Source organism: Oncorhynchus kisutch, linkage group LG4 (assembly GCF_002021735.2).
Source record: "Oncorhynchus kisutch isolate 150728-3 linkage group LG4, Okis_V2, whole genome shotgun sequence".
NCBI classification, from domain to species: domain Eukaryota; kingdom Metazoa; phylum Chordata; class Actinopteri; order Salmoniformes; family Salmonidae; genus Oncorhynchus; species Oncorhynchus kisutch.
The window spans coordinates 16,402,645-16,421,152 of record NC_034177.2 but is presented as its reverse complement, the minus strand read 5'-3'; the positions used below and the strand labels follow the sequence as shown (position 1 = coordinate 16,421,152).

At 39.9% G+C, this 18,508-nt stretch overlaps 1 protein-coding gene across 2 annotated transcripts in view; it reads right to left on the bottom strand.

Moving 5' to 3' along the window:
• pde4cb (phosphodiesterase 4C, cAMP-specific b) overlaps nucleotides 1-18,395 on the bottom strand; it is a 152,306-nt gene extending 133,911 nt beyond the window's left edge. For both annotated transcript variants that reach the window (XM_031822524.1, XM_031822526.1), the window contains exons 1-2: nucleotides 18,210-18,395; nucleotides 5,274-5,342 (exon numbers count right to left, since the gene is read on the bottom strand). In XM_031822524.1, the coding sequence (XP_031678384.1) occupies nucleotides 5,274-5,294 (21 nt within the window). In that variant the 5' untranslated portion in view covers nucleotides 5,295-5,342; nucleotides 18,210-18,395. The remainder of the gene's footprint in view (nucleotides 1-5,273; nucleotides 5,343-18,209) is intronic.
• Nucleotides 18,396-18,508: the final 113 nt, after the last annotated feature.

Sequence of the window (18,508 nt, the reverse complement as noted above, 5' to 3'; positions counted from 1 at the left end):
GTCAGAGCTACAGGGCGTAAGTCGTTATTATCTTTTGGCCTGTTGTTTTTAGGTACTGGGACATTCAGCCACTTCTTCCATAAGTCTGTAACTATCCCACTGTTCAGTGATAGCTGGAACAGCTTCTGGAACGGTAATGCGAGCTGGTGTGCGCATGCCTGAAGTGCCTTGCTGCTGAAGCCGTCTGGACCATATGATTTGTGTGTGTTGACACGTACCCTGCCCTGAACTTAGTCACTAGCCGGCTACCACCCGGTTACTCAACCATGCAGTTTAGAGCCTGCTGCCCTATTTACATAGACATGGAACACTAGTCACATTATTAAATGGAACACTGGTCACTTGAATAATGTTTACTTACTGTATTCTAGTTAAGGTCATCCTATTCAGCTATTGCTGTACATATTCTATTATATCCTACGTATTCTTCAGATATACTACATATTCTATCCATGTCCATAATGTCTATACATCCCATCACGTATATACAGTACCAGTCAAAAGTTGACACACCTACTCATTCCAGGGTTTTCTTTATTTTTACTATTTTCTACATTGTAGAATAATAGTGAAGACATCAAAACTATGAAATAACACACATGGAAACATGTAGTGACTAAAAAAAAGTATTCAAACAAAGCTAAATATGTTATATTTGAGATTCTTCAAAGTAGCCACCCCTTACCTTAATGACATCTTTGCACACTCTTGGCATTTTCTCAACCAGCTTCATGAGGAAGTCACCTGGAACGCAATTCAATTAACAGGTGTGACTTTTTACAAGTTCATTTATGGAATTTCTTTCCTTTTTAATGCATTTGAGCAAATCAGTTGTGTTATGACAAGGTAGGGGTGTTATAGAGAAGATAGGCCTATTTGGTAAAAGACCAAGTCCATATTATGGCAAGAACAGCTTAAATAAGCAAAGAAAACTGACTAAGACATGAAGGTCAGTCAATCCGGAAATTTCAAGAACTTTGAAAGTTTCTTAAAGTGCAGTCACAAAAGCCATCAAGCGCTATGATAAAACTGTCTCTCATGAGGACCGCCACAGGGCAGGAAGTCCCAGAGTTCCCTCTGCTGCAGAGGATAAGTTCATTACAATAACTGCACCTCAGATTGCAGCCCAAATAAATGCTTCAGAGTTCAAGTAGCAGACACATCTCAATGTCAAGTATTCAGTGGAGAATGGGTGAATCAGGCCTTCATGGTTGAATTTCTGCAAAGAAACCATTACTAAAGGACACAAATAAGAAGAAGAGACTTGCTTGGGCTAAGAAACATGAGCAATGAACATTAGACCGGTGTGTCCCTTGAGCAATACGGCATCCCATCTGGTTCGCCCCGAGTGGGACTATCATTTGTTTTTCAACATGACATTGACCCAACACACCTTCAGGCTGTGTAAGGGCTATTTGACCAAAAAGGAGAGTGATGGAGTGCTGCATCAGATGACCTGGCCTCCACAATCACCCAACCTCAACCCAATTGAGATGGGTTGGACCGCAGAGTTAAGAAAGAGCAGCCAACAAGTGCTCAGCATATGTGGGAACTCCTTCAAGAGCGTTGGAAAAGCATTTCAGGTGATGCTGGTTGAGAGAATGCTAAGAGTGCGCAAAGCTGTCATCAAGGCTATTTGAAGAATCTCAAATATAAAACACTTTTTTGGTTACTACATGATTCCATATGTGTTATTTCATTGTTTTGATGTCTTCCCTATTATTCTACAAGGTAGAAAATTGTAAAAGTAAAGAAAAACCCTTGAATGAGTAGGTGTAGTAGCTAATCAAAATATCTGTCTGCATTTATTGATTAATCCCAGCATGAATAACACCATATAGCTAGCTATATACAGTAGCCTAGGTTTGTTCGCATAAACATCTTATGACTGGCAGTGGCAGCATGATGCAAGCAGCTGTGTTGTTGCCGAGCAATCAACCCCATGTTATAACTGAGTTTCGGTTAAAAACTGTTAGCATGGTCAGAAATGCTACAAAAAGGAAGCACATAGTTGGTGCAGACATAAATTAGCATGTGAGAGCGATAAAATATAAATGTAATAAAATCTGTTGCACCTACAAATTTTGTAAATCTGGCATTTTTTTTAAGTCCAATGGGAACTTTATGGATGCTATAGTCTCTTTTTAATCTGACATCTAGATTGGGGTAGGTCGGCGTAATAAATACTCTTAAACATAAATTGCTGATGACCCTGTTAAAAAAAAATCTGGTATGTGGTTGTCGGTAACGGCCGGATGGCTCATGAGAGGCGAGGAGTGTGTTCACCTCCAATCAAGTTAATTTGCAAATTGTCATAGAGATTTGTGTCATATTGGCTTAGATATGATGGTAGGGAGATTTGAATTTAACATTGAGCTTCAATCAATTAATATATATTGTGGGGGCAATAATAAGATCATGGTTCAGGGTAATGGAGGACACCAGATGCTTCACTGTATGCCATTCTGTCGGTTCTTGGTACAGTGCATGTTTTTGGCTCAGATAGGGAAGTACAGACAGTGAGACTTCCCTTGATGTGCCATGGCTTTGTGACAGCAGAGAGACTTTAAACCGTGTGGGCCCACTGGGAAGTGCTATGCACAGAATGGCACTGAGGACTGACTGTGCACCCATCTGCCCAGTAATGTACAAACAATACAAACGTACACACCGTCAATAAGACACACATGCACACCCACACATAGTGTTGTCACTTAGGAAGTAAGGAAGCACAGGAAACAAAACATGAAGCGGACTGAATTTCACCCAGAGTCCCGTTTATTTAGCAAGCTATAGCAAACAATATTTTACAAAGTAGGTAATAAAAGGACTATAGAGTTTAGTCTGCTTTGTAGTTATTTTTTTTACTAGTAAAATATGGTATTGTTATACTGGTATCGTGACAACACTACAGCCACCCACATGCAAAAAGAGAGGTTGAGACCGAGAGTCAAATAACCCACACCCACCCCATTTATTATCAAAACCAAACACCTTAAAGCAAAGTCATTGACTTTATTAGGTTGTTTTCCCCCAGCTGAATTTCTGATAACATTACCACAGGAGTAATCGAGTGTGAAACTGACTTTTTATTCAGAAAATAAATATTGATTCATAAAGTCATCACACGTTACAAGAGATAAGATCACCTGTGGGCTCCACAATAATTACCTCCAGCCACTAGTGAGGTTGATAAGAACCATTTGCTTACCGTACTGTTCAGAAGGATGCAAGCACCTTCACCTGCATTTGTAACCACTGTTGCATTGAGGGTAGCTATGTTTCGATTGGCAGAATTTACATACAGTGCCTTGAGAAAGTATTATTCACTTATTCCACATTTTGTTGTGTTACAGCCTGAATTCAAAATGTATTCAATTGATTTTCTCTCACCCATCTACACACAATACCCCATAATAACAAAGTGAAAATGTATATAAAAAAAATGCAAATCTATTGAAATGTAAAAAATGTAATACAGAAATAAGTACTCAAACCCAAGTCAATATTTGTATTAGCACCTTACACAGAAAGACTCACATCCGTAATTGCTGGCTAATAGTCTCTAATAGCTTTCCACAACTGGATTGTGCAGCATTTGTCCATTATTCTTTCCAAAATTGTTGATCTTTGCTAGACAACCATGTTCTGGATTTTCAAGTAGATTTAAGGAAAAAAACTCTGTATTGGATTTGCCCCAAACATAACACTTTGTATTCAGGACAAAAAGTTAATTGCTTTGTCACATTGTTACTTTTGTTGCAACAGGATGCATGTTTTGGAATATTTTAACTATACAGGCTTTCCTTTCACTCTGTCAATTAGGCAAGTATTGTGCAGTAACTACAATGTTGTTGATCCATCCTCAGTTTACTCCTATCACAGCCATTAAACTCTTTTTAAGTCACGATTGGTCTCTAGGTGAAATTCCTGATCGATTTCCTTCCTCTCCGGCAACTGAGTTAAGGACACCTGTATCTTTGTTGTGATTGGATGGTGTATCAATACACCCAAAGTGTAATAAATAACTTCACCATGCTCAAAGGGATATTCAAGGTCTGCTTTTTTGTAATTTTTCCCCATCTACCATTAGGTGCCCTTCTTTGCGAGGAATTGGACAACCCCCCTGGTCGTTGTGGTTGAAGCTGTGTTTGAAATTCACTGCTCGACTGAAGGACCTTAGAGATAATTATATGTGGGGTACAGAGATTAGTAAATTTTTTCATGAGTATGTTAAACACTATTATTACACACAGTAATTCCATGCAACTTATTAAGGAAATCTTTATTCCTGAACTTATTTAGGCTTGCCATAACAAAGGTTTTGAATACGGACTGACTCAAGACATTACAGCTTCTCATTTTTATTACATTTGTAAAAATTCCCCAAAACATAATACCACTTTGACATTATGGGATAGCGTGTGGGTCAGGGACAAAAAAAGAATCCCTTCAATTTAATCCATTTTAAATTCAGGCTGTAACAACGAAATAGGTCAAATAAGTCAAGGGGAGTGAATACTTTCTAAAGGCACTGTAAATGATCATATACTGTTGCTATTTTAAGTGTGTGTTTGTATCACTCTTTCTTACAGCTCCACCTCCTGGGGAAATCAGCAGGAGGTCCCTTGACTAAATGTCATAATCAAAATAATTGATTCCATTAGCGGGAATGGAAAAACCCGACAGAATGAGAACATGAGCTGTGGCGTCAAGAGGTCTCATTAGTGTTACATGTGCAAACACCATTATTTACTTAAGGAAATTCAACTCTTAATGAATTCAACCTAATTAATTCACAGCTCTCATCCTCTCTTTTCCATTCAATTATGCGAGAATGAATAGAATAACTTAACCTCCTTGACACCTCAAAGATGACATAAGAGCCTTTTAGTCTCGTGAAATCATTTCACCCTGCACCCCAGAGGTTCAGAGGGCTGTGTGTGCGCGTGGTTTGGAACCGCAGAGCCCTGTGTCACGAGTGAGGAATGCCCTGGAGGCACAGATAAGGCTTTATGACAGTGGCCTTTCATGTCCACCCACAATCACAAATCGCACACATACTTGAGCAAGACTTTTGACGGAGATAGTAATGCATTAACACATAGACAATTCACAGCCAGTGATGCAATAAAGAGCAAACAGCACAATCGGCTGTGATTCATGTTTTATGATTATCACCCAAGATTATCGCACAAGGAGCTTCTCAGGGCGATAAGGTAGGGAAGGGGGGGGGGGTGATGGGAGGGAATACAGCTTTGACTCATAATTACCTCTGTCGACGGCCTAGCCATTGACGCAGAAGCTCTGGGACACCTTCACCCGGTGTGGTAGGACTGCAGCTGAGGGAGGCAAACAGAGTTGGGTTGCGATACATTTTCTAGTCCCATATTTCATGCTTTACTTATACAGCAACAAAAGAAAATTCATATTTTATAAAAGCGCAGAATATCTTTATTCTCAACATACCTCATGAAAAAAAGTTGAATATTCTCTTTCAATAGGACCTATGTGGCTTGTTTCCATAGCAGTGAATGATAATAATGTCTATGATTCATGATATGCATTGATTTGATTGCTCCTTGGAATGAGAGTCAATATGACAACCTGCAAATCCCGTGTGGCTTGTGTGGTTCGGCGGTTACAGCCGCTGACCACGGAACACATGTATGCCAGAGTTCGGTATGGGTTCAAATCCAGCCCACTGACGTTTGACTCATCCTCCCAGGTCTTTCCAACATTTTATTATCTCTTCAATAAAGCAAAAACAATTTACAAAAAATGGGACTGCCCCACTCCTTAAAAAAAATACATATATACTGTGAATTCAAAACGCAGACCAACTTATTACAAGACATCTAGGCCTATCTATTTTGAAGGTCTGTCCTTGTCTTTTAAATAATACAATACAGTTAATGCCGAATACTGAACTAGGGAAGGGCATGACATTTTTTGACTGTTCCAGTACTCGCATGATTTATTTCCGAGTACACAATTATTATTTTATTACAACACAAAAAAGGTCCACACGCACTGGAAAAAAAATAAGTGCACATTTATCTAAAGGCCTATACCAACAGTGAGCAACAATGCCTAATTTATCATAGCATTACAGATAACAAACTGGCCATTGAATGTATATGGGGAAATTTAGCATTTGTTAGGTACACCATCCCGTTCACGAAAATGGTTTGCTCCTCCAGACAGTGAGTCACGTGGCCGTGGCCTGCTATAAAAAAAAAAACTATGCACCAAATACAATACATACAAATACAACAGGTGTTACCGTGAAATGCTTACTTACAAGCCCTTCACTGTTATTTTTCTTAATTGCATTGTTGGTTAAGAAAATATTTACTAAATAAACTCAAGTTAAAAAAAGTTACAATAACAAGGCTATATAAAAGGGGGTACCGGTGCCTAGTCAATGTGCAGGGGTACAGGTTAGTTAAGGTCATATGTACATGTTGGTAGGGGGAAAGTGACTATGCATAGATAAAAATAAAAAACACAGCAAGTAGCAACTGCGGGAATATATATATTTTTTAAAGCTAATAGTAGGGGTTTGATTAATTGTTCAGCAGTCTAATGACTTATGGTGGAAGCTGTTAAGGAGCCTTTTGGACCCAGACTTGGGGCTCCGGTACCGTCTTCTGTGTGGTAGAAGAGGCTTGGGTGGCTATAATGCCAAATGCCGAGCAGTTGCCATTTTTTTTTTACCTTTATTTAACTAGGCAAGTCAGTTAAGAACAAATTCTTATTTTCAATGACGGCCTAGGAACAGTGGGTTAACTGCCTGTTCAGGGGCAGAACGACAGATTTGTACCTTGTCAGCTCGGGGATTTGAACTTGCAACCTTCCGGTTACTAGTCCAACGCTCTAACCACTAGGCTACCCTGCCGCCAGAGGTGATGCAACAAGTCAGGATGCCCGTGATGGTGCAGCTGTAGAACATTGAGGATCTGGGGACCCATGCAAAATCTTTTCAGTCTCCTGAGAGGGAAATAGGCATTGCCGTGCCCTCTTCACAACTGTCTTGGTGTTTTCGACCATGATAGTATGTTGTTGATGTGGACACCAAGGAACTTGAAGCTCTCAACCGATTCCACTACAGCCCAGTCGATGTGAATAGGGGCGTTAGGCCCTCCTTTTCCTGTAGTCCACAATCAGCTCCTTTATCTTGCTCACATTGAGGGAGAGGTTGTTGTCCTGGAACCACACGGCCATGTCTCCGACCTCCTCCCTATAGGCTCTCATCGTTGTCGGTGATCAGGCCTACCACTGTTGTGTCGTTGGCAAACTTAATGGTGGGTGTTGGAGTCATGCTTGGCCACACAGTCGTGGCTGAACAGGGAGTACAGGAGAGGACTAAGCATACATCCCTGAGGGGAACCAGTGTTGAGAATCAGCATGGCAGATGTGTTGTTGCCTACCCTTACCACCTGGGAGCAGTCCAGGATCCAGTTGCAGAGGGAGGTGTTTAGTCCCAAGGTCCTTAGCTTAGTGATGAGCTTTGTGGGCACTATGGTGCTGAATGCTGCGCTGTAGTAAATGAATAACATTCTCACATAGGTGTTCCTTTTGCCCAGGTGGGAAAGGGCAGTGTTGAGTGTGACAGAATGTGTCGGGGTGATATGCGAATTGGAATGGGTCTAGGGTTTCTGGGATGATGGTGTTGATGTGAGCCATGACCAGCCTTTCAAAGCACTTCATGGCTAAAGACGTGGTGAGAGTCATTTAGGCAGGTTATCTTAGCGTTCTTGGGCACAGGAACTGTGGTGGTTTGCTTGAAACGTACAATACTGTTCAAATGTTTGGGGTCCTTAGAAATGTCCTTGTTTTTGAAATAAAAAAAATGAGCTTTTGTCCATTAAAATAGCATAAAATTAATCAGAAATACCGTGTAGACACTGTTAATGTTGTAAATGACTATTGAAGCTGGAACATTTCTGATTTTTTATGAAATATCTACATAGACGTACAGAGGCTTATTATCAGCAACCATCTCTCCTGTGTTCCAATGGCACGTTGTGTTAGCTGATCCTAGTATAATTTAAAAAGGCTAATTGATCATTAGAAAACCCATTTGCAATTATGTTAGCACAGCTGAAAACTGTTGTTCTGATTAAAGAAGCAATACAACTGTTCTTTTTTACACTAGTTGAGTATCTGGAGCATCAGCATTTGTGAGTTTGATTACAGGCTCAAAATGGCCAGAAACAAAGATCTTTCTTCTGAAACTCGTCAGTCTATTCTTGTTCTGAGAAATGAAGGCTATTCCATGTGAGAAATTGCCAAGAAACTGAAGATCTCGTACAACGCTGTGTACTACTCCCTTCACAGAACAGCGCAAACTGGCACTAACCGGAATAGAAAGAGTGGGAGGCCCCGGTGCACAACTGAGCAAGAGGACAAGTACATTAAATTGTCTAGTTTGAGAAACAGATGGCTCACAAGTCCTCAACTGGCAGCTTCATTAAATAGCACCCGCAAAACACCAGTCTCAACATCAACAGTGAAGAGGTGACTCCGGGATACTGGCCTTCTTGGCAGAGCTCCCCTGTCCAGTGTCTGTGCGCTTTTGCCCATCTTAATATTACATTTTTATTGGCCAGTCTGAGATATGGCTTTTTCTTTGCAACCCTGCCTATTAGGCCAGCATCCCGGAGTTGCCTCTTGCCTGAAATTCATGACTTCTGGTTGGGGTATGTACGTATGGTCACTATGGGGATGACATCATCAATGCACTTATTAATGAAGCCGGTGACTGATGTGGTTTGCTCCTCAAGGCTACTGGATGAATCCCAGAACATATTCCAGTATGTGCTAGCAAAACAGTCCTGTAGCTTAGCATTCGCATCATCTGACCACTTCCATATTGAGCGAGTCACTGGTACTTCCTGCTTTAGTTTTTGCTTCTAAGCAGAAGATATATAGAATTTGTGGTCAGATATGCCAAATGGAGGGCAAGGCAGAGCTTTGTACGTGTCTCTGTGTATGGAGTAAAGGTTGCCTAGAGTTTTTTTCCCTCTGGTTGCACATGTGACATGCTGGTAGAAATTAGGTAAAACAGATTTAACTTTCCCTGCATTGAAGTCCCTGGCCACTAGGAGCGCCACTTCTGGATGAGCATTTTCTTGTTTGCTTATGACCTTATACAGCTCGTTGAGTGCGGTCTTAGTGCCAGCATCAGTTTGTTGTGGTAAATAGACAGCTACAAAAAAATATATAGATGAGAACTCTCTTGGTAGATAGAGTACCACACTACCTCAGGCGAGCAAAACCTCTAGACTTTTAATATTAGAGATTGCGCACCAGCTATTATTGACAAATAGACATCCCCCCTTGTCTTCCCGATGCACAGAAAAGTGCATCGGCCAACTGTATATTATCCATGTCAACTGTATATTATCCATGTCATTGTTCAGCCACAGCTCGGTGAAACATAAAATATTACAGTTTAATGTCCCTTTGGTAGGATAGTCTGGAACGGAGCTCATCCAGTTTATTCTCCAGTGATTGCATGTTGGCCAATATGACGGATGGTAGAGGCAGGTTACCCACTCGCCAACTTATTCTCACCCATCAACCAGATCCGTGGTCTCTGTATCCCCCTCTTCTCTTCATGCAAAGGACAGGGATTTGGGCATGGTCCAGGAGCAGCAGTAAATCTTTAGCATCAGACTCAATAAAGAAAAAGTCTTAAACCCGCCCGAGGTGAGTAATTGCTGTTCTGATACCCAGATGCTCTTTTCGGTCATAAGAGCCGGTAGCAGAAACACTATGTACAACATAGGAGCACGTAAAAACGGCAGCCATCACTTCCGGCTCCATTCTTCTAACAGGCAGAACGGCATCGAGGAATTCAGTTACTGTTCAATTGAATGTTAGAATGGGCAAAATTATTTACCTAAGCAGCTTGGACCATGGTATGATCGTCGGTGCCAGGCAAGCCGGTTCTAGTATCTCAGACGGCCAGCCTCCTGGTCTTTTCACACACAACTGTGTCTAGAGAATGGTGTGACAATCAAAAAAAATCCAGTCAGCAGCAGTCCTTTTGGCAAAAACAGCTCGTTAAAGGGAGAACTCAAAGGAGAATGGCAAGAATCGTGCAAGCTAACAGGCGGGCCACAACAGGAAATGAACGGCGCAGTACGACAGTGGTGTGCAGAATGACATCTCAGAACCCACAACTCGGCGGTCCTTGTCACAGATGGGCTATTGCATCAGACGGCCACACCAGGTTCCACCCCTATCAGCTAAAAACAAGAAAAGTGGCTCTAGTCACCACGCGATCACCAACACTGTACAGTTGAGGAGTGGAAAAGTATTGCCTGTTCCGACAAATCTCGGTTCCTGTTACGTCATGCTGATGGCAGAGTGAGGATTTGACGTCAGCAGCATGAGTCCATGGCCCCATCCTGCCTGCTGTCAAGGGTACAGGCTGGTGGCGTTGGTATGTTTTTCTGGCACACGTTAGGTCCCTTGATACCAATTGAGTAACGTTTGAATGCCACAGCGTATCTGAACATTGTTGCTGACCAGGTGCATCCTTTCATGGCTACAGGGAGGTGGTCCGACCCAGTACTAGATGGGTGTACCTAATAAACTGGCCAACATTGTATATTCAGTCAATAAAAATGCAAGTGCCACTTAAGATTAATTTATTGAAATCTTAATATCAACTGGTTATGTCGTGGAACCCAATCTTCAAAAAGGCAGTAACCCCAGCTGTGGCGCTTGCTTGTAGAAGCCTATGGCTGTGCAATGGCATAGCCTTGCTTTATTAATTTAGCAGACAAGACAATCTGATTTCCGGAGCACTTATCATAGTCAAAACATACATTTTATAGTAAAAAAAACATTATGTAATGTATCAGAATAAAATAGAACAAAATGTTTTTCCAAATGAAAAAAGTTGCCATTGCGAAGTGATGCCCATCTCGAGTCTGGAACAGTTATTCTCAAAGAGTGATCACTTGAAACGGGGCTCAATTTGGCAAGTTGAAAGAAAGAAAAAAATATTACGAAAAAAAATTCAGGGTTACAAACTAAAATCCTTCTTTTCGATATAGAGACTTTGAATTGCGTTTATTCTGCCAGTTCTTTGGAATTTTCTAAATGGATTAACAATTCCACATTGTACACTGCATGATGATGAATTACGGCCATGACATCGAAAAATAGACTTCCCGCAATTATTCAAAAACTGCAGTTTGTTGTTGGAAGACATTTTCCTACTTCAATCAACCAGTCCATTTTGAATTTCTGATAAAACTGTTGTCATTTAGCAAAGAATGTAGCTTGTGTATCCCATAAGTTTGATACTTATTTATAGACATTTATTTCTGTAGGCCTAACAGGAGCTTGTGTGTGCGCAGTCGGAACACAATTGAGTAAATGAGACATGGAGGGGAAAGGGATTTTAGGGAGAGGATCTGTGTGATGCTTGGCTTCTTTTGTTGTGACCCGCAAATCTCAACACGTACAAATGGAACACCAGAGTCAAAGCAAATAAATGTTGTCTTCAAGACAAAATTTCACTTGCCAGGTCAGGCAGCCACAAAGCACATTTCACCAAATAGTAGTACAGTATTAAAGATGGTTAAAGATCGAGCTTTGACGTCCGTTCGAGTACTCGTGCCCATCCCTTCACTGAACACACTCTTAAATATTAACCATGCTCTCTCTTTACCCCTTATAACAACTGCACAGGCCCCATATTAACATCCACAATCAGGTGTCATAAAAATACACAAAGGAACTCTTTTGAAGTTCTCTGCGTAGTGACGCACACCACTGTTTCATAGCAGATATGTTTGTTAATTCCTAACAGGGCTAACCTCAGCATGTCAAACCTTTAGAAGAAGGTGATAAGAACTGCAAAACATGCACAATGTCTTGACTTATAAGCAGGACAAACATTCACCTCCTTTTTGGATACTGTACGACTACTAAGGATAGATACAAATGTTGGTTGAACTAAGTTAGCCAAGCCAATCCCAATATCATTAAGGTTTAAAGTCAAATAGAATTGTCCCTAAGCAAAAGATGCATGTGTATCATAAAGTTTGGGCTGTGAAAGATAGTGATAAGACAACATAAGCAGCAACACCCTAAGATTGGCACTGAAATTACCATGTTCTAAACAGTGCCCTCCATACTATGCCACGGAAGTTATGTAAAATAAAGTTATCGTACCTAGCATTTATAGTGCCTTCAGAAAGTATTCATACCCCTTGACTTATTCCACATTTGTTGTGTTACAGCCTAAATTCAAAATTTGTTTTTTCCCCCTCTCCCATCATCTACACACACAATACCCATAATGACAGTGAAAACATGTTTTTAGGAATTTGTAATATATAGAAAAATAAATACCAAAATACCTAATTGACATAAGTATTCACACCCTTGGCAGCAACTACAGCTGTGAGTCTTTCTGGGTAAGTCTAAGAGCTTTGCACACCTGGGTTTGCACATTATTATTTAAAAAAAATGTCAAGCTCTGTCAAGTTGGATGTTGATCATTCCTCGACAGCCATAGATTTTAAAGCCGATTTAGGTCAAAACTGTATTCAATATCGTCCTGGTAAGCAACTCCAGTGTATATTTGGCTTTGTGTTTTAGGTTATTGTCCTGTGAAAAGTTCATTTGTCTCCCAGTATGTTGGATAGCAGACAATGAGGTTTTCCTCAAGGATTTTGCCTGTGTTTAGCTCAATTTAGTTTATTTTTATCCTAAAAAAAAACTCCCTTGCCGATGACAAGCATACCCATAACATGATGCAGCCACCACCTGCATTAAAATATGAAGAGCGGTACTAAGTGTTGTGTTGTTTTGGATTTGCCCCAAACATAACACTTAGTATTCAGGACATAAAATGAATTTATTTGCCAAATTTTTGGACAGTTTTACTTTAGTGCCTTGTTGCAAACTGTTTTGGAATATTTGTATTCTGTACAGGCTTCCTTCTTTTCACTCTCTCATTTAGGTTAGTATTGTGGAGTAACTACATTGTTGTTTACTCCTATCACAGCCATTAAACTCTATAAATGTTTTAAAGTCACCATTGGCCTCATGGTGTAATCCCTGAGCGGTTTACTTCATTTCTGGCAACTGAGTTAGGAAGGACACCTGTATCTTTGTTCTGAATAGATGTATTGATACACCATCCAAAGTGTAATTAATAACTTCACCATGCTCAAATGGATATTCAATGTCTGTTTTATAAAATCCATCTACCAATTGGTGCCTTCTTTGCGAGGCATTGGAAAACCTCCCTGGTTGTTGAATCTGTGTTCGAAATTCACTACTTGACTGAGGGAGTTTACAGATAATTGTACGTGTGGGGTACAGAGATTAGGTATTGATAAAAAAAAAAGGTTAAACACTATGTGTCTATGCAACTTATTATGTGACTTGTTAAGCAAATGTTTACTCCTGAACTTATTTAGGCGTGCCATAACAAAAGGGGTTTGAATACTTATTGACCTAAGACATTTCAGCTTTTCATTTTATATTCATTTGTAAAACTGTCTAAAAACACAATTCCACTGTAATTATGGGGTACTGTGTGTAGGCCAGTGACACAATCTAAATGTAATACATTTTCAATTCAGGCTGTAATACAACTCAATTTTGAAAAAGGGGTGTGAATACTTTCTGTAGTCACTGTATATTGTTTAGTTTCCCACATTACATCTCTGTATCAAATTAAAGCCTGCAGTTTTGTGTTTGACATCAATTTCCAAGTAGTGTCTGTCTGCTAACGTTATCTGATACTGTAGCTCCAATGATGGTGAAACCAAATACATTTCTCTCTTCATTAAACATCTAGACTGTTACACAGGTTGCCAAACTACAAAAAGCGCATATTTGGGCATCAGTTTTGCAAATATCCACTAAGCAAGCAGTTAAGCTCAGACTGCATCTTTTGTTTGACGGTTAATGGGAAAATCTGTTGAAAAGTAGTAGTAGCCCCCCATCTAAAGGACACAAAAGGTAATCTTTCAAATCAAGGAGTGCTGGTACCGAGTCAATGTCAGTAGTCTTTCTCAGAAGACTACCATATACTGTGCATCCTTTACTGAACAAAAATATAAAACAAACATGCAACAATTTCAAAGATTACACTGAGTTACAGTTCACATAATGAAATCGGTAATTTGAAATAAATTGATTAGGCCTTAATCTATGGATTTCACATGACTGGGCAGGGGTGCAGCCATGGGTGGTCCTGGGAGGGCATCGGGGAACCCACGTAGCAGCCAAGCCCACACACTGGGGAGCCAGTCCCAGCCAATCAGAATGAGTTGTTTTTCCCACAAAAGGGATTTATTAGACAGAAATACCAACCCCCCTCAGATGATCCCACAGGTGAAGAAGACAGATGTGGAGGTCCCTGGGCTGGCGTAGTTACAAGTGGTCAGCGGTTGTAAGGCTGGTTGGACGTACTGCCAAATTCTCTAAAATGACGTTGGAGGCGGCTTATGGTGGAGAAATGAATATTCAATTCTCTGGCAACAGCTCTGGTGGACATTCCTGCAATCAGCATGCCAATTTCACACTCCCTCAAAACTTGAGACATTTGTGGCATTGTACTGTGTGACAAAACTGCACATTTTAGTGGCCTTTTGTACTGAGCACAAGGTGCATCTGTGCACAAAATTTAAGCGAAATAAGCTTTTTGTGCATATGGAACATTTCTGGGATGTTTTTTTCCAGCTCATGAAACATGGGACCAACACTTTACATGTTGCGCTTATATTTTTGTTCTGTGTAGTTACGGCCCCTCACAGTAATTGAGTACTGGGAAATTCCACAGTAACGGAATTATGCCGGGACTGATTTTTTATTCGAAAATGTATGCCGAACATAAACCCCTGATTTAAAAAAAAAAATAATAAACCAGACAACTCCATGCACAATGACTACTTTGAACAGTTTACACAGTAAATTTTAAGAAACATCTACTGGAAAAACTGTACAAATATGGTCAAATCTCCCTCAGAATAAAACTGAGGGAGATTTTACCACAACTCCGTTACCACACCTTGAATCTGCACACTTCTTCCTGTAAATGTGTTTTTGTACAATTATATGTGGAAATTGTAAAATAATATATGTTTAAATTGTCCTTGTGTCCTTGTGCGTAGCATTCTTGTCAAAATAGTGCCCAGAGCTCCAAATAGTAAGTTGCCACATGTTAAACGTTTTCCAATTTAAGAGGTACTACAATAATGACTTGCTTACAGTAGACAGATCAGACAGGGGAATTCTGTCTCTAAAACAGTAAATTGTTGTTAACTACATACGTACAGTTGAAGTCGGAAGTTTACATAAACTTAGGTCATTAAAACTCATTTTTCAACAACTCCACAAATTTCTTGTTAACAAACTATAGTTCTGGCAAGTCGGTTAGGACATCATTCTTTGTGCATGACACAACTAATTTTTCACAACAATTGTTTACAGACATTATTTCACTTAAATTCACTGTTTCACAATTCCAGTGGGTCAGAAGTTTACATACACTAAGTTGGCTGTGCCTTTTTAACAGCCTGGAAAATTCCAGAAAATGATGTCATGGCTTTAGAAGCTTCTGATAAATGATGTCAATTAGCCTGAGTAAATTGGAGGTGTACCTGTGGATGTATTTCAAGGCCTACCTTCAAACTCAGTGCCTCTTTGCGTGACATCATGGGAAAATCAAAAGAAATCAGCCAAGACATCAGAAAAAAATGTAGACCTCCACAAGTCTGGTTCATCCTTGGGAGCAATTTCCAAACGCCTGCAGGTACCACATTCATCTGTACAAACAATAGTACGCAAGAATAAACACCATGGGACCACGCAGCCGTCATACCGCTCAGGAAGGAGACGCGTTCTGTCTCCTAGAGATGAACGTACTTTGGTACGAAAAGTGCAAATCAATCCCAGAACAACAGCAAAGGACCTTGTGAAGATGCTGGAGGAAACAGGTAAAAAAAGAGTATCTATATCCACAGTTAAATGAGTCCTATATCGACATAACCTGAAAGGCCACTCAGCAAGGAAGAAGCCACTGCTCCAAAACCGCCATAAAAAGCCAGACTATGGTTTGCAACTGCACATGGGGACAAAGATCGTACATTTAGGAGAAATGTCCTCTGGTCTGATGAAACAAAAATAGAACTTTTTGGTCATAATGACCATCGTTATGTTTGGAGGAAAAAGGGAGATGTTTGCAAGCCAAAGAACACCATCCCAACCGTGAAGCACGGGGGTGGCAGCATCATGTTGTGGGGGTGCTTTGCTGCAGGAGGGACTGGTGCACTTCACAAAATAGATGGCATCATGAGGATGGAAATTATGTGGATATATTGAAGCAACATCTCAAGACATCAGTCAGGAAGTTAAAGCTTGGTCGCAAATGGGTCTTCCAAGTGGACAATGACACCAAGCATACTTCCAAAGTTGTGGCAAAATGGCTTATAGAGCCAAGGTTTTGGAGTGGCCATCACAAAGCCCTGACCTCATACCTATAGAAAATCTGTGGGCAGAACTGAAAAAGCAGGTGCGAGAAAGGAGGCCTGCAAACCTGACTCAGTTACACCAGCCCTGTCAGGAGGAATGGGACAAAATTCTCCCAACTTATTGTGGGAAGCTTGTGGAAGGCTACTCGAAACGTTTCACCCAAGTTAAACAATTTAAAGGCAATGCTACCAAATACTAATTGAATGTATTTAAACTTCTGACCCACTGGGAACGTGATGAAAGAAATAAAACCTGAAATAAATAACTCTACTATTATTCTGCCATTTCACATTCTTAAAATAAAGTGGTGATCCTAACTGACCTAAGACAGGTAATTTTTATGTCAGGAATTGTGAAAAACTGAGTTTAAATGTATTTAGCTAAGGTGTGTGTAAACGTCCAACTTCAACTGTATGTGGCCCAATGTGAAATGTTTCTACAGGATGCACAGGGACATACCACAGACCATGCTGCCCACACTGCATACCCATCACAAAATGATCAGAATAGCTACAATAAAATATCCTGAATGGGACACAGGGTTACAATAGGTTACAAATGTTGGCTTTAGTTTCTTTGCACTGCATACAAACTCCAGCAGAGGCTGAGGACCTTCTGTTTATACTCAATCCGCAGAAATTTTGTGAACTAACACTCGCCCCCTAGCTCTGACTTTGCTGGTCGTAAGTACATTTTTCCTCAATAAAGTATCTTAAGATGAATGCAGCACTAACTAAGTCGCTCTTGATAAGATTACTACAATGTGAGTGAGTGAGTGAGTGAGGACAAGATGGAGCAAGAGAACGACAGAGGGAAATAGAGATCAAAAGGAAGCAGACAGTTGAACAGAAAGACAGGAAGATAAAGAGGATTGGGAGAGGGAGAATGTTTTTGAGAATTGCATTCCAAATTCATATGTTAATGTATGAATTCAAAGCACTTATGAGCTGTTCATAAAAATGTATTACGTTCAGTACACAATCTAAACAGTCTTCAAACAAACATATTGCCAAATATAATCATCCATGTTAATTATGCTAGCACAATCTAAAGTCTCTGAATTTAACAGAATGTCTTAAATTAAAGTAGCCTGGCCAATAATGTGGCCCAAGTTACATGGAAGGGACAGATATGAAAGGATAACTTTTGTGAAGACTAGTTTCGAAATAAATTAGATTTCACTAGGCTGCTATAAATATACGACCACTGATGCGTAATTAATGTATAACTAGCCGTACACCAAGAAATAATCGTGTATAATATATATATATATATATATATATATATAAATTAAGATACGAATGAATTATTGGACCTATAGATCTATATTACAATCTTATTAAAATACCATGAGAATGTTGATTAAATATAAACAACTGGATAAAGAAAACAAGACACATAAGTGACTCCACCTGCCAGAATTGATTAAGGCAAGTAGGCTAATCTTCACAGTGAGTGGAAGACATATTTTGAAATGAAAAGTGTTTAAAAACAGCCATTGTGGAGCTAATTCCCATACACTTGAAGTAAAAACTTTTTTTTTTAAATAAAAAGTATATTCAATACACATTTGATTTATTTCCTTATCGAATACAAATCACACATTTCACTGCCTGTTTTCGAAATGTAGGTCTTACTTTTTAAAGTCTCGCGCCGTCGAGAAACATCTTTGAAAAGTTTCACTTCCTTACCTTTGGTCGCTCGACTTCTTGAGTATTTAGAGAAGAAACCCACGGCAATTGCAGGTTATCAAGGAATATTTAGTTCTGGTCTCTTCATTGAAGGTCGTTGTCTTTATCATACATTTTATTGCTTTTACTTAGACTTCAAACTCCGTGAATGCTTGCTTTCGTTGCGAATGACGTTGATTTAGTCACATGCCAGGAAATGTTTGTGGATGTAAACAATGTAAGCGTGCAACCAATGATTTATATATATACTAGATAACTATTTGGGGGCGCTGGGTTGAGGCCACTGCGCCTCCATCTTG